Source organism: Miniopterus schreibersii (genome assembly GCF_964146895.1).
Source record: "Miniopterus schreibersii genome assembly, chromosome: 10".
In the NCBI taxonomy this organism is placed as follows: Eukaryota; Metazoa; Chordata; class Mammalia; order Chiroptera; family Miniopteridae; genus Miniopterus; species Miniopterus schreibersii.
Window position 1 is genome coordinate 64616354 of NC_138110.1, and position 14230 is coordinate 64630583.

Genomic DNA, 14230 nt, shown 5'->3' on the forward strand with positions numbered 1-14230 from the left:
CTCTAAGATAAACTGGATGTATCTGCTTTCAAACCGGCCCTGGGCAGGTGTCTGTCTCCTGAGTCCCTTTTGGCAGAAGCAGGAAACCTCAGGTGGTTGGGAGGGGCATTGTTGGGACAAGGGCAGCTGTGTCCAGGGTGTTCACATGCCGTTGCTAACTGGAGTGTTACATGTTTCCTTTTGTTCTTCAAGTCTTAGATCAAGGGCTGACCTTTTCCATGCCACATCTATGTTGCTCACCCACCCAGCTGGTCTCCATGGTGTTTGCTGGGGTGGGGCTAGGCTGAGAGGATGTCTAGTGCGTTTGCTTTGTGGGGTTATACATTAGAGCAGCTTAAATGTTGGCTTATGATTATAATGCCAAGTTCATTTTTACAGCAGGGCCAGGGATGGTGTCCTTGATCCCAGTTGGGTTGACATGCCCTATTCAGCCTGGGCCTCCAAGCGCCTCAGGAGGCCTGGCTCAGCGGCCCCAGACCCTCACTGTGCCCTAGGGAAGCCATTCTCTGGGAGGGACTTGGGGGACCAGGGATGTCTCCCTTGTCTTTCCTGCAGGTGTTTGGTGAGGAGGAGGTGTCCAACCCTGAGGATGTTCAGAAAAGTCTGCTGTGAGCAGCAGGCCAGGGTAGGAGCAGGGGGGCCACAGGCAGTGTCCTTAGGCTGTGGCTTCTGCTCACAGCCAGCCCTGGAGAATATCCCCACCAGGCCCTGTTCTTCAGTTCTGACAGTATGGCCTGGGGCCTGGGTTTAACCCGTGTTTCTTCCCCTTGTGCATGTTACTGAGGCTTTTACATCAACCTTTTGCCCCCATCTTGCCTGCAAGGCCCCGCTGGGTTGTTTCCCCAGGAAGTGCCAGTGGCAGAACTCCTCTGAGCTGTCTCCTTGGTGGCAGGTGATGTTCAACTGGGGCTGATATGGGTGCTGGGGGCCTGCCTGCTCCTCACCTGGTGATTCTGGACATGACCCCACTGTCAGGGGATACCCGGGCTACTGGGGAGGGGGCCCCAAAGGCTCATGTACCATGTGGGTTGGGCAGGCATGCAGTTTGGTACAAGGCACCCCTATATGTTACTTGGCTGCTTCCCAGAGTTCTGTCCTGGCACACAGTACACTTTCTGTCCCCCTTTTAACTTTAGCGACTCATTCCCCACAAACAGCATTGCTCGGTTAGAGGGCGAGGTGTCTTGATTGTGCCAGTCTCCACTCCCTGTATCAGTGCACAAGGGCCCCCCCATCTCCCACTCAGTCATCCATACATCCTTCTGATTTTTGCCAGTCTACCAAGCAGAAGGTGCCACCTTGCTGTCGGGTTGCATTTCTCATTTCTGAGGTATTTGAGCATCTACAGCCATCCCTGTTACCATTTGGGGCCCCCTTCCCGTTCACAGCCTTTGCCTCTTTTCTATCAGTCACCGTCTTTGTGTTGGTTTGCAAGAATGCTTTGTATATCTAGATCTTAGTCCTGTTTTGGTTTTAGATGTAGCAAATATCTTCTCGTCTGTTCCCTTGGTCTTTGGTGTATCTGTCAAATCAAAGTTCTAAAAGGTGATACGATGGAGTGTCTGCGAACCAGGTGCTCTGCCTCCCATTGCTGCTGCTCCCAAGTACATACAGATCTGTGGTCCCTGCTTCCCACTGCCACTGCCATGGACCCTGGCCAACCACCAAATGACCAAGCCAGAAACATGGCACCTTCTCCCCTCCATCAAACCAATCCCCACCATCTGGTTTCTTCTACTTCCCTTCATCCCCACCAGCACTGTCCTGGTGCAGGATGTAGCCCCTGCCCCACCCCACACCCTGTACCTATAAATTCTAGAATCTACTCAGCAGACCAGGTAGTTCAAAACTGCCAGTTTGACCCACACATGCCTGTTTTCAATCTCAGATCAGGCTGAGAGCTAGGGCCCTTTGCTGTCAGCCCTGCTGATCTCCCCACACCAGTCATTCTCTTCACTGACCCCAAGCCCTCTCCTCAGGGTCCTTGCACATTCTGTTCCCAGACACTTCCCCTGGATCTTCCATGTCTCCCTGCTGGGCCAGCATCTACTGTGGTCTCCCTGCTGGGCCAGCATCTACTGTGCGGAGTTGGAGATGACAGCACACAAAAGGCACTCAACACACATGAATCCCTTTAATCCCCCGCCCTAGGGCCCTCAGGTGGCCTTCAGAAGCTGGGGCAGGGCTACCAGGATGGAGATAGCACATAGAAGCATTGAAACAGGAGCTTTATTCTCTAATGTGCATACAACAAATTCCTTACACAATCAAGGAAATGGTTTCTCTTTCAGGCATCTGACTCTTTTATCAAAAGAAAATCCATCCTGCTTAGTCCCACCCTGGGCAGAAACTGCCCTGAGCAGTGTTTTGACCCAAAGCAAAAGGCAATGGGAAATGCAGGCACACACCACGGAACCCCCACAATGCACAGACGCCCTAGGCCTGTTGGGACAGCTGTGGGGGGGCGCAGCATAGAGCAGCACTCCAAGACACCCACTCTTCCCCATGCAAAGCCACAGCCAGGCTAGGAAGACCAGGAGGGACCAATGAACGGGGTACGGCCAGGGCCTGCCAGTCAGCGGCTCAGTGCTCAGCATCCATGGCGTCCAAGTATTTGGCTTCAATGATTCGGGGCAGCAGCTTGTAGCTGGCGGGAGGGGAGGGGACAGGTAGAAAGATGATGAACATTGAGTCAGGGAGAAGGCAGAGGGTAACCATCCCAGCACCCCCGCCTCTTCCACCCTGCTGGCCCCACCTGCCCTCTGCCCACCCTCCCCTACCGGATGGGTATCATGACAATCATGATGAGGGGGAAGATCATCTTCATGTAGGGCAGGGGACTCATGCCAAAGGCACAGAGCAGCAGCAGCTGCAGGACCTGCAGGCCGGTGAAGTAGTGTATCTTCCTCTGAGGCACCCTCCGGATATAATGGGTGGGTGGGTACGAGGCCTGTGGGCGGTAGGGACCAGGTGTGGGCAGGTCTGGTGCTACTTTATCTCCCTCCCACACCCCTCGCTCAGGGCCAGATGCTCACCTGGTCCTTGAGCAGCAGGGCCAAACGCTCAAAGAGCTGGTTGGCGTCAATGGAGGTGAGGGCAATGTAGAGAAAGAGGCTATAGAGCACGGGCTTGGGGATCCACTGCAGCGGGAAGGGCAGCAACAGGAGGGAGAAGCCCACTAGGATGCTGGAGCCCAGGGTGGTCAGCCGCGTCTCCTTCACCTTCATGATCCTGCATGGCCCAGAGCACTGGATCACCTCCAGCCCCTGTCCATGGGGCTATGCCCCATCTCCGGTCATGTGGCTCCCGGGCCAGGGCACTTCAGGGCCACATCCCTCCCAGGGCTACCCCACCTTAGGGCCCACACGATTCTTGCCTCAGGCCTCAAGGTGCCACTCTCACACTCACGTCTCATAAATGTGCCCATTTTCCACACGCTCCTCCACCAGAGCCAGTGCCCGCACATGCAATGGGGAGTGGGGGTAGGCAGCATGGATCCAGGGCATCCCAAACAGAGACAGCCCCGTGTTGATGATGGCAATGAGCAGGAGGTCCCAGTGGTAGGCTGTGCCCTTCACTAGTCTGCAGCAGACAGGCAGGGACATGTGGATAGAGCCCCTCTGGCTCCTTGGAGGGTGGGGCACCCTGCTCAGCCCTCCCTACCCAGCCCTGTGCACCTGTTCTCTGGTGAGTTAGTCAAGGCAGCTACCAGGTTCTGCTCGATGAAAAAAAGCATGGAGAGCAGGAAGCCGAGGCCCATGGCACTGGCGATGGCCCTCAGGGACAGCGAGTGCATCTCAGCTATCTTAAACAGGCTGTTACTGGGGTTGTAGTGGAATTTGCTCACTGCAGCAAGATATAGACCCCTGCTCCAGTCTGAAGCTACATGGGAGCACCCCACCCCACCCCCATTCTGGTCCAGTCCCAACTCACTCTTAATTTCCTGGAAGCAATAGGAGGAAATGAGGGAGAAGGTGAGTACGGAGATGGGCAGGGCACAGTCTGACAGGATCTCCCGCATGTAGGGGTGCAGGTAGGGGCTGGGGACACAGGTGGGTGTATCAGCATGGTCCAGGGGCTGGTGTCCCCTTCCCCTACCCTCCAGGCTGCCCCCTTACCTCTTCCTGAACTGGTAGAGGGTGTAGCCCAGCCAGAGCGTGCCCAGCATGATAAAGAGGCTGAGCACGGCAGTATCCCGTCTCGGGTGCTCAGTGGCAGAGCCACCGCCCACTGAGGGCGGGCTGGCCAGGAGGCTGGTGTTGAGGGCAGTGTGCAGGCTGGTGTTGAGGCTGGTGCCTAGGTTCAGCAGGTTCACCACGGAATTTTCATCTAAGCTGTGGTTCCCATAGTAGTACTTCTGGAAGACTGTGGATACAGGCCAACAGGCCTCAGCCATCTGGGTTTTGGGAGACTGGGGCCCAGCTTCCTCTCGGATGGGGGCTGGAGGGGCCCTGACGGGAGAAGGGGCATCTGGGAGGAGTGGGAGGAAGCTGGCCTCCATCAGCTAGGACCCAGCTACCACCACTCCCACCCTATACCGTTGCCCCTCTGCCCTGTCTGATAGCATATCACGCCTCTGATCCTGCCTGGGGCAGCTCTGTCACCCTCCAGCACATGAGGCTGCTGCTCCCCAGAGCACCCTGGAGCATGAGAATGACTTTAGCTGGCATGCTACTTGACTGCCCTGGCCACAGCCCATAAACCCCATCTTCACTCAGACCCCTCTGCAGCAAGTGGCCACTGGCTAAATACTCACTTTTGACCATGCCCTTGACAGCATCCAGCATGAATGTGATGGAAATGAACAAGGCAATGATCTCTTCAGTTGACCTGCCAGGGGATGATATGCCTCATGAGATGAGGGTGAGCTGTTGTCGGGGGGAGGCCTCCCTGAGCCTCGGAGTGGCCCCCCGCCTCCTGCTGCCATGAAGAGAACCAGTCCCAGGTTGTCCCCTTGGGGATATCTCATCCCTTCTAGGGTTAAGGACCTCAGAGGCTAGCATGGAGGCTGACCCAGATCCCTGGCCTTAGTCTCCCTCCTGCTCAAAGGCCCCAGCAGTTCAGGGAAGGCCCTGTCACCTCTTGAAAAGACTCATGATCAGGCTGAGGTTGAAGAGGGCATAAAGTGCAAGGAAGAAACTGTTCCACAGGCCCGTCCATGCATAGAAGGTGTTGAAGTCCAGACTGTAGTCGTCACAGATGCCACGGATCACTGTAGGCAGCAGGACAGGGGTGGGCAGTCAGAACTGGGCTGGGGCCAGGGACCATAGGCACCATCTCCCTACCGCAATCCCCACTGCACCGTGAATGTAGAGGGCCAGGGGCGCAGTTGTTAGCAGCACCACCAGCGGCTGCCCAGAGAAGAGCGCATATAAGAGGCTTCCGATGCTCTGCCCAGCCATGGTCTTCTGCACATCTGAGGAAGTGGAGTGGTCAGGCGGGCCCCACAATCCTGGGCCCCATCCAGCACTCCCCAGTGACCTCCTGTCCCTCACCGATGGCCCCATCAGTGTTCTCATCGTTGAGGGACCCGAAAGCGATCGTGGGCAGGAGGCAGGCGAAGTAGAGGAACAGGGTGGTGGTGATGTACTTGCCCACAGACCTGTTTTTCCCAATAATGCCTAGGAATTGGGGGCAGGACAGAGAGTGTGTTGGGGATGCTGGATAGGCACACATGTTGCCCTGTGGTCTGAACCACACAGGCCGAGCTCCAGGGGGAACACAGGAGCACATACCATCAGTGAAGTCCAGTGGGTACACGGGGAACCTGCGGGCGAAGTCCTCCCGGATGCCTTTCCCCACAGGGAAGAAATCTTTGCGCTGCAGGAGCTATAGCAGGGTGCCTATTAGCTCTGCGCCCCTGCTCCGCACCACCCACCTAGGCCCACGTCGCCCCCATACCTGCTGGAACTTTTGGATGTGGCTGGACATTATGCTGTATCTCTTTATGCTTGGAAGCTGGCTCACCATGGTGAGCAGCTGTCTCTGATGTACCAGGGCCTCCTTAAATTCTTCCTCTGTGCGGGTCTTCAGAAGCTTCTGGCGGAAGGTGATATCCAAGAACATGGTGGCAAAGGTGCGCCCCACCTCCGTCGCAGTCTTGGTGCTTTTCTGTGGGTGGGAAATGGGGGAATCACATCTGTAAATCATTGTCAGCCAAGTAGAAGAAGGGTTATGTCAGGGCAGGCCAAAGAAAGGCCCCCATGTTTGAATAATAATTTTCAGAAGTATCTCTTTTCAGTTAGGAAGGAAATACAATCTTTTGGGCAATCTCTGGGGAAGTTAGGGCTTGATGAGGACCTAGCAGGATGCTACAGAAACCCAGGAGGGCTGAGATGAAGGGACAAGGTGGGAATAAGACCTTCAGAGGCCAGGACTTTGGGGTACTCCAGCACATGGAAGAGATGCCCCCAAGAAGACAGCAAGGTAACCTGGAGCCCTCCTCCCCAGGAAAGGAAACCACCCCAAGACCTCTCCTCACCATCTTGGGTGGGGCCAGCACCAGGATGACGAACCGCACCTCACAGGAATTCTCCCCCCAGTTCTGTGGGCGAACCAGGCGGCTGATGCACACATGCCGCTTCTGTAGGGACCTGGAGGTGCAACTGGCAGGGATGGGAGGGCACAAAGCACACAGTTGCCACCACTGGTTGGGGGAGCCCACCCAAGAGTACCCAGCTTTGACCCCAGTGACTTCTGTTATGGACTAAAAAAGACGACCAAATGGGATGGGAGTGTTCACACCCTCTCCCCCTAAACTGGGTGGGCCAACCTCTGCAGGGACATAGGATACCTGGCTCCAAGGTGACATGTAGGGAGGCCCAATGTGGTGGCCTGGAAACTCACATGATGCAGAGCCATGACTGCTGGTATTGTACCCCTGTGACTGTGGCAGTGACTCCTTGGATAGTATCTGACAGCAGGTGAACTGAGGACAGAGTGGAGGGCGAGAGGAGGGTCAGCTGGCCCACCTCCCTGGCCTCCCTGCCCAGGAGGGGTGGCGGGCCTTACCTTTACCCTCCAAGGGGGTCCCAGCATCAGTGAAGAGCATAGCCATGAGCAGGTCCAAGTTGCACTCAGGCTCAACGTTGTGGGGGTCGTGGGCTATGCGGAGCACCATGGCCCGCAGTGCGTTATCCAGGGAGGTGGCTGTCTCATTCAGGATGATGCTGGCTCGTGCCAGGAAGCCATCTAGGTCCCTGTGTGCGCGGATCTCTTCCTGGAAGTTCTTTAACTTCAGGTACTGTGGGGATCCCACATAGACCCAGGAGTGAGATCTGCTGTCACTACCTGGCCTCACCTCCATGGTGGCCCCTGGCTGCCCTTTCCCACCAGGACCAACAGCCCCTTCCAGAAGGGAAGGCCATAGCAGATCAGCCCTGGGCTAGTGCGAGATCCCTGTGTAGTGCGAGAGGGGAGCAGCGTAAGCTATCTCAGGATAGAATGAGATAGGTAGGGCCTGTGGGCAAAGCAGCCACCTCCAGCCCCAACTAGTGGCCCAGGAACCAATGTCTCCTGTCCTGCGGATGGGCCACTCACCTTGCGGGAGGTGTGGAGGAGCCCACAGCCACCAGGCAATTCATCCTCAGCTAGAAGAGAGGGAGAGGTCTCAGGGTGTCAAGCCACCTCTTCAGGTCTCTCTTGGTGGACTGAGGCCATACCTGCCTAGTCCTCAGTCCCCTTTCCTCCCCCCCAGTCTGTCCCTGCTACAACCACCATACCAGCCTGGGTGGGCTGCACCTCGAGGTTGACGTTGACAAAGAAACGGATGCTCTCGCCAGACACAATGGAGGAGTTGACCGTGTCGAAGGCCTCTTCCCCCAGGCTCTCCTCATGGGTTTCAGAGGCATCATCTGTGTCACACTTGAGGTAGCCTGGAGACCCAACCACCACCGAGAAAGAGACACCCCCAGAGGGCCTGGCCGTCAGCACTATACCCCAGGAGGGTCTTCAAGACCAAGGAGCAAGGTCCCTGGGCTGTCCCACTTGGTGCACTCTCCATGAGTGGTCGGGGAGGCCTCTCGTAGCCAAGAGGGCAGCGTCAGGCCCGGGCAGACAGAGTATATAGTCTTGGCCCCATGCCCCTCAGAGTATAGCATCTGGCGAAGCCCCCACCGAACAACTTTCACCAACGTTCCTCAGCTACAGGAACTAGGGCCTTGTACTGTTCTGACCCACACACATCCCTGAGCCAGAAAAAAATATGTTCATTCTACAAACTTTGAGCCAGGAACGTGGTGTAATGACATAGGACTCCCTAACCCTGCCCTCTCAGAACCTCCAGGTTACAGGGCTCACACCTGCCTCACCTGCCTGGCTACTCAGATGAGATCCAAGGGAAGCCAGAGCCACCGCAGTATCTATACCCTCCTCCCCCACCTCACTGTACAGGGTCTTAGGGCGCCCCCTCCCAGGTAGGGCCTACGGGCAAAGCATCAAGGCTGACAGACACAGTCCAGACATCAAACAAGACTGAGGAAGCAGGAGAGCCAGAGAAACAGAGCCAGGGACTGACAGGGGATAGGGCTTGCAGGTGGAGGCCTCATCTCAGCCTTGTCCCCATCCCCATGGTGGGAGAGGGGCATGCTGTGGCACCTCGGGACTCCCCGAGCACAGAGCCCTTGGTCTGTCTCAGTTCCTGCAGCTGCCCCACAACACAGGCTCCCTTCTATAGGAAGGTTTCCCTGTGAGATGCAAATGTTCTCATTTCCCCCAAGCCCTACTGGGGCTCCCCACAGCCTCTGGGATCAGTCTGAGGCAACCCTGCTACCCCAGTGCTGACCCTTGGCCCCTCAGACCCAGTCCCACTCCCCACCTTGATCTCCTAGTTGGCTAGTACCCCAGCCATGCCAGCTCCTGTCCTCCGAGTAGAAGGCCCAGAGAGCCTTCTTCAAGACTCACAGAACCCTTCTCCTCTGGCAAGTCCTCCTAGGGCCCTGCCTTACTCTTGGCCCAGCTGGCACCTCTTCCTGACTATGGGTCCCCTATGGCTCACCACTTGTGGCTGAGGAAAGGGGCCCTTGTAGCCTAGACCCCACCAATGCCTAACACCTGTGCAGGGACAGGGAAGGGTCAGCAGCACGCCTACACCTGCCAGGCAGTGACTCACCCTGACTCACTTCCACTCTTGCTTGCTGGTTTCCTCTGCACATCCCAGGCTCTGTCCCCCCATGTCATCCTGTGCTCAGCCTGGGCCCTTCCTGGACAGGAGGTGCTAGGCTTCCCCTGTCAAGGCCCCCATGGACTGATGAACCCTAGCCCCAGGTCTGCACTGCACCCAGAGCCCAGAGCAAAGCTATTAGGTCAAAGGGTGTTCTTCTGACTTATCATGGAGCTCATGTCTACGAAAAACTTCTTCCTCCCCAATTCTAGGCCTGCTTTGCTTTGACAACCTGGTTCTCCAGGCTCAACCTGTCCCAGCCACCCCTGTCACCCAAAGCACCCACTATTCCCCTGTGCTGCCCCTCACACTGCCCTTCTCCCAGCACTTGCCCAGCTGGCACTACCAGGTCCCTGTAAAGCTCCTGGGATGCCATGTTCCCTCCTCCATCCTATAGCCCAGCCACATACCTAACCCGCCTGCCAGCAGCCTGGCACATGCAGTTGTCATGCCCTAGGGACCCTGGGTAAGAGCACATCAACAATCTGTCCAAGCACTGTCCCACTAGACACCCTCTGATGGCCACACCAGCTCCTGGCACAGGAGAGGCAGCCCAGAGCCAGCCCAGAGACATGGTGAAGGGAGAATTAGACTGGAGCTAGCAGAGAATGCAGAAGCAGAGTTACTTTAGAGGGACAATGGTAGCTCCTCCTTCACAGGGCTGGGCAAGGACATAGGGATGTGGGCATCCAAATACTTGGCCTAAGGCTGGTCAGATAACCAGAACATTGTAAAAGTTACAGAAATCACCAGACGGTCTATATAGCCTAGGAGAGGGAGCAGTCTGCCCTCCCAGGTCCACAGGACCATAGCACCACCAGAGACCTGCCAGTGTCCAGGGCAGTTTCAGCTACCTCTCTGACCACAGCACAACCTCCTGAAGGGTAGAATTCAAAGGCATCCCAACACCAGCAGAGGACTACAGACAGGTGGCCAATGCCACGGGCACTTAGGTAGGTGGACTAGCTCACTTAGAGACTTTTTAAAATATATATATACCTGTATTGATTTCAGAGAGAGAAAGGAAGAGGGAAAGAGAGAGAGAAACATCAATGATAAGAATCATTGATCGGCTGCCTCCTGCAGGCCCCCTCCAGGGGTCGAGCCCACAACCTGGGCATGTGCCCTGACTGGGAATTGAACCGCGATCTCCTGCATCCTAGGTCCTCAGACTGAGCCACGCTGGGCTCCTCTAGAGACTTTTGACTAAGGAGCTCTCTATGCCACACCCACACCTGAGTGTACTCACCTGCGTCCTCAAGGTCTTTATTCTGGGACATGATGGAAGAGTTTTCTGCAAGGGAAGCCAAAGAACTTTTAGCAGCTCCAAGAACCAGCCCTGGACAGTCTCTGGTGCCCATCTGCCCCACCCCACACCAACCCTGCTAATTTTCTTAGCCTTCCCAGAGACCCAAACAAGGCCAACCTCAGAGAAAAAGGAGCAGAGAGTACTAGGGAGGGCCCTCTTGAGGAGCCAGAGGAAGTCAAGTCTGTTATTCTTTAGCCCATCTGCTAGGGGCTGCCCAGGTGAGAAAGCAGAGATGTTCTCAGCATGTGCTCTCCAAGAATAATTAACAATACCCAGGGAGGAGATGGATTCACTGGTCGTGCCGCTCCTCCGCTGACTGGCCTGGTGGAAGGTCATCTCCACCCTCCCTGGAGAAGCCGACCACCTTCTCTGGCCACTCTTTCGCTGCCAAGCCTGAAAGCTGGGCTGGGGCCCTGCTGCCGACACATTTCTCCAGCTACTCTCGCGTGGGTCCTGGCGGCCACCAGTACCCATCACACGCGCAGCCGCACTCTCACGTCGGTCCTGGCGGCCACCAGTACCCATCACACGTGCAGCCGCACTCTCACGTCGGTCCTGGCGGCCACCAGTACCCATCACACGTGCAGCCGCACTCTCACGTCGGTCCTGGCGGCCACCAGCACCCATCATACGTGTAGCTGCACTCTCAGATAGGTCCTGGCGGGCACTAACACCCATGACACGTGCAGCCGCACTCTCAAGTCGGTCCTGGCGGCCACCAACACCCATTACACGCGTAGCCGCACTCTCACGTGGGTCCTGGAGAGGATCAGCACCCATCACACGTGCAGCCGGGCTCTCACGTCGGTCCTGGAGACCATCAGCACCCATCACACGTGCAGCCGCACTCTCACGTCGGTCCTGGCGGCCACCAACACCCATCACACGTGCAGCCGCACTCTCACGTCGGTCCTGGCGGCCATCAACACCCATCACACGTGCAGCCGCCCCAACTTCAGGCGCCCGCGGGTGCTACACGAAACCGAAGGGGCAACGGCCTCCTCCCCTGGCGCCACCACCCACGTCCCGGGCCTCCTGGGAGGCAGAGCCGTTGGTCCTCAAGGGGGATGGGAAGGGGGCGCTGTGCGCGCTCCTCACGCCGGGCCCCGGATGGGCCCAGCAGTTTGTGCCGCGCTGTGGGAGGAAGGAAGCCACAGGAGGGATCGCGTGCACGAGCTCTGGACTCGGGGACTCTGGGGGTCGGGGGTGGGGGTCAGGATGCCGACAGGCGAGCAGGGCGGGAACCGGCTGCATCCAGAGCGAGGAGCAGGGCAGTGAAGCTAGCAGGCGAGACTGCAGGAATGAGCAGAGGAGGGTGACCAAGGTCGGAAAGGGCGGCGACGGCGCACACCCTACTCTTGTCCGGGGCGCCCCACGTGCAAATACATGTCGGACAACCCCCGGGCTGGCCCTGGGGTGTCCGAGCCGCGTCAGCCAGAGGCCTGGCGACCACCACCAGTGGGCAGTCTTCCGCGCAGAACGTAAAATGAGGCTTTCGGAGGCAGCAGCGTGCTGAAAAGCTCGGCGCTCGGGGTGCTAGGCTCTCCCCAGCTCCTACCCGCCCCCTTCCAAGCCCCCCGGCCCTCCACCGGCTACCACGCTGGTCCAAAAACTTAAGAATCTCAAGGCGGCGATGCGGAACATTATTTCAGCGCGCAGTGTCCACAACACCGTCCCTGGGCCTGTCTCCATCCCCCGTCTGCCCACCAGGACACCCACTCAGAGACCGAACCCAGCGCCGGACTCTCCCCCCGTCTGGGGAGCCCCCGCGACCCCCTCGCCCACGATGCCCCCAGTGCCCCGACGGCGCCGCGTCCCCGCCCAGCGCGCCTTCGCCGCGGAGAGCGGACGGCCTTCCCGCCGTGCCTGCGCGGCCCTCGGGCACCCACCGCAAGGCTGGAGACGGAACACGCGCCTGGCGGCCGCGGCCCTGACCCTGACGACCCGCTGCCGGACGGCCGCGCACACGCGCGCGCACCCGGGATCCGCACCCAGCGCTCGGGCACCCCAGGCTCGGCGTCCCGGGCGGGCCGGCGGAGGGAGCTGGCGACACACCCCCGCGCCGCGCCTGGGTCCTAATGCCGCTCAGACGCCTCTCCCCTGCGCGGGAGGCCACGCGGTCAGGGACCGGGTCTCGCCCGCCTGCCCGCCGGGCTCCCGCACCCGCGCCCGTCGGCTCCGGACTGGCTTCTCCCGGAAGCCTGTGGCGACTCAGCCAGAATGTGTAGACCCGGCTCCTCCGGGTCCGCCGGGGCGTCGCGGGGTCAGGGGCTGGGCGTGGCAGGTAAATTTCGGCGAAGAAACTCGCGGGCCCTGGACTCACGGATTAGAGCCGCCGCGGCAGGTCCAGGAGGGGCTTCCTGCGCGTCGGCTTTAAGCGCGCTGCTGGCCCCCGCCCCCTCTTCTCCGCGGGGGGCCTCCGCTCGGCAGCGCCGGCCCGCCGCCTGCTCCTCCCCTCCGTTCGCTCGCGGCACGGGCGGCAAACCTTCCTCCGCTTGTTCCAGAAGCGCGCCCGGGCTGGCGAGGCGGGCGGGCGGGCGGGCGGGCGCGCCCTCGCCCAGCTACGCCCTGGCCCGCCGAGCCCGCCGCCCGCCCGACTCCGCTACGTCGGGCTCGCTCGCCGCGCGCCGGTCGGTTTCTCTGGTCTCGTGACGCCTCGGCTTTCTCCTGGGTCAAGGTCTTGGCTCGCGGCTTCTATCCTTCCCAAGATGGTCCGCCGCCCGGTTTTCTTTACCCGACAGGCGGGGTCCCGGCTCAGGTCCCTAGTCTCGTTGGTGGGGTGAGTGCCTGCGTGGGGAGGCGGCGGTGCGCGCGGCAGGTGGGCGCGACCTGCGGTGGGGTCCTGCCGGTCCCGCCCGCGCGATGAACCCTTGACCTGATCTTGGTGGCTTCTCAGCAAATGATTCCACAACCGTCGGGCTGTGGATTGACCCAGGATCTCCTTCACTCCCAAATGTTAACCCCAGATCCCCTCCACACTTGCCGCCAGCCCAAGGACTAGCCGTGATTTCCCCTTGCACCTCCTGCTGGGACAGAGTCCTGCGCCTCTGTTCCCCAGAAATGGGAGGTGGCTGGCCCGGCAAGCAGAGTCTTCGAGCGGCTGTCCTGCAGCCCCCAAGGGCTCCTGGAGCGTTGGGGGCGCCCCATGCAAGGACACGGTGAGTGAGACTGAGCCGGCTTTTCTTCCTAGCAAGGTATGAGCGCTTTAGGAGTGAAACCATGAATGTCTTCAGGGTCGAGGTCGGGATGGCCTTGAGCTTCCTGCACCCTACTACTGGTGTAGACGCTGAGGAAGATAGCTGCCTGCCTGGGTCAACTGGGGACTGGCTGCATGCTTCTTTCCTTGGGGTGAGCAGGGCCTGGGAGAAGAAACGGGGTCATCCTGGGTGCCCCATCTACTCCACCCTCCAGCTAACCACTGAGCTCATGGCACAGACTCCTGGAGTCACAGGAGTGAGGGATGGAGGTTGAGCGGGAGCTGAAGAACAGACGGGCTGCCTGCCCAGGGAACAGGGCTGGATTGGGGATGTGTGTGTTTAGGGGCTGAACCCCTGAAAAGCCACCCATTTTGCCCCCAGCCGCAACACCTGGACCTTCTAATCCAACTGTTCCAGGAAGCCAGTCTGGATTGGAGGGGCAGCCTCTCATTCTTACTGCAGCCTCCTCTGCTCTCATCTGAGGGAAAGCAGGAGCCCACAGCCAAGTCCCCTCCCAGTGGTGTATGGACCTGATGCAGAGGAGCTGGCACCTGACCCCCTTAC

At 58.9% G+C, this 14230-nt stretch overlaps 1 protein-coding gene across 4 annotated transcripts; it reads right to left on the minus strand.

Moving 5' to 3' along the window:
• Window positions 1-2117: 2117 nt before the first annotated feature.
• Window positions 2118-12855, minus strand: SLC4A11 (solute carrier family 4 member 11; the record flags this gene model as incomplete). Of its 4 annotated transcripts, none has more annotated exons than XM_081148817.1 (20): window positions 2118-2647; window positions 2781-2950; window positions 3036-3231; window positions 3409-3582; window positions 3678-3846; window positions 3934-4040; window positions 4119-4365; window positions 4757-4830; window positions 5080-5212; window positions 5303-5416; window positions 5496-5621; window positions 5736-5829; window positions 5902-6111; window positions 6482-6605; window positions 6847-6928; window positions 7012-7243; window positions 7540-7589; window positions 7722-7874; window positions 10410-10454; window positions 12793-12855. In XM_081148817.1, 19 exons carry the CDS (start codon window positions 10438-10440, stop codon window positions 2584-2586), a joined length of 2550 nt encoding a protein of 849 aa, XP_081004943.1. In that variant the 3' UTR covers window positions 2118-2583. The 4 variants fall into 4 exon arrangements, with proteins under 4 accessions (XP_081004943.1, XP_081004942.1, XP_081004944.1 ...); XM_081148816.1 differs by lacking the exon at window positions 12793-12855 and adding an exon at window positions 12359-12486; XM_081148818.1 differs by lacking the exons at window positions 3409-3582; window positions 12793-12855 and adding an exon at window positions 12359-12478.
• Window positions 12856-14230: the final 1375 nt, after the last annotated feature.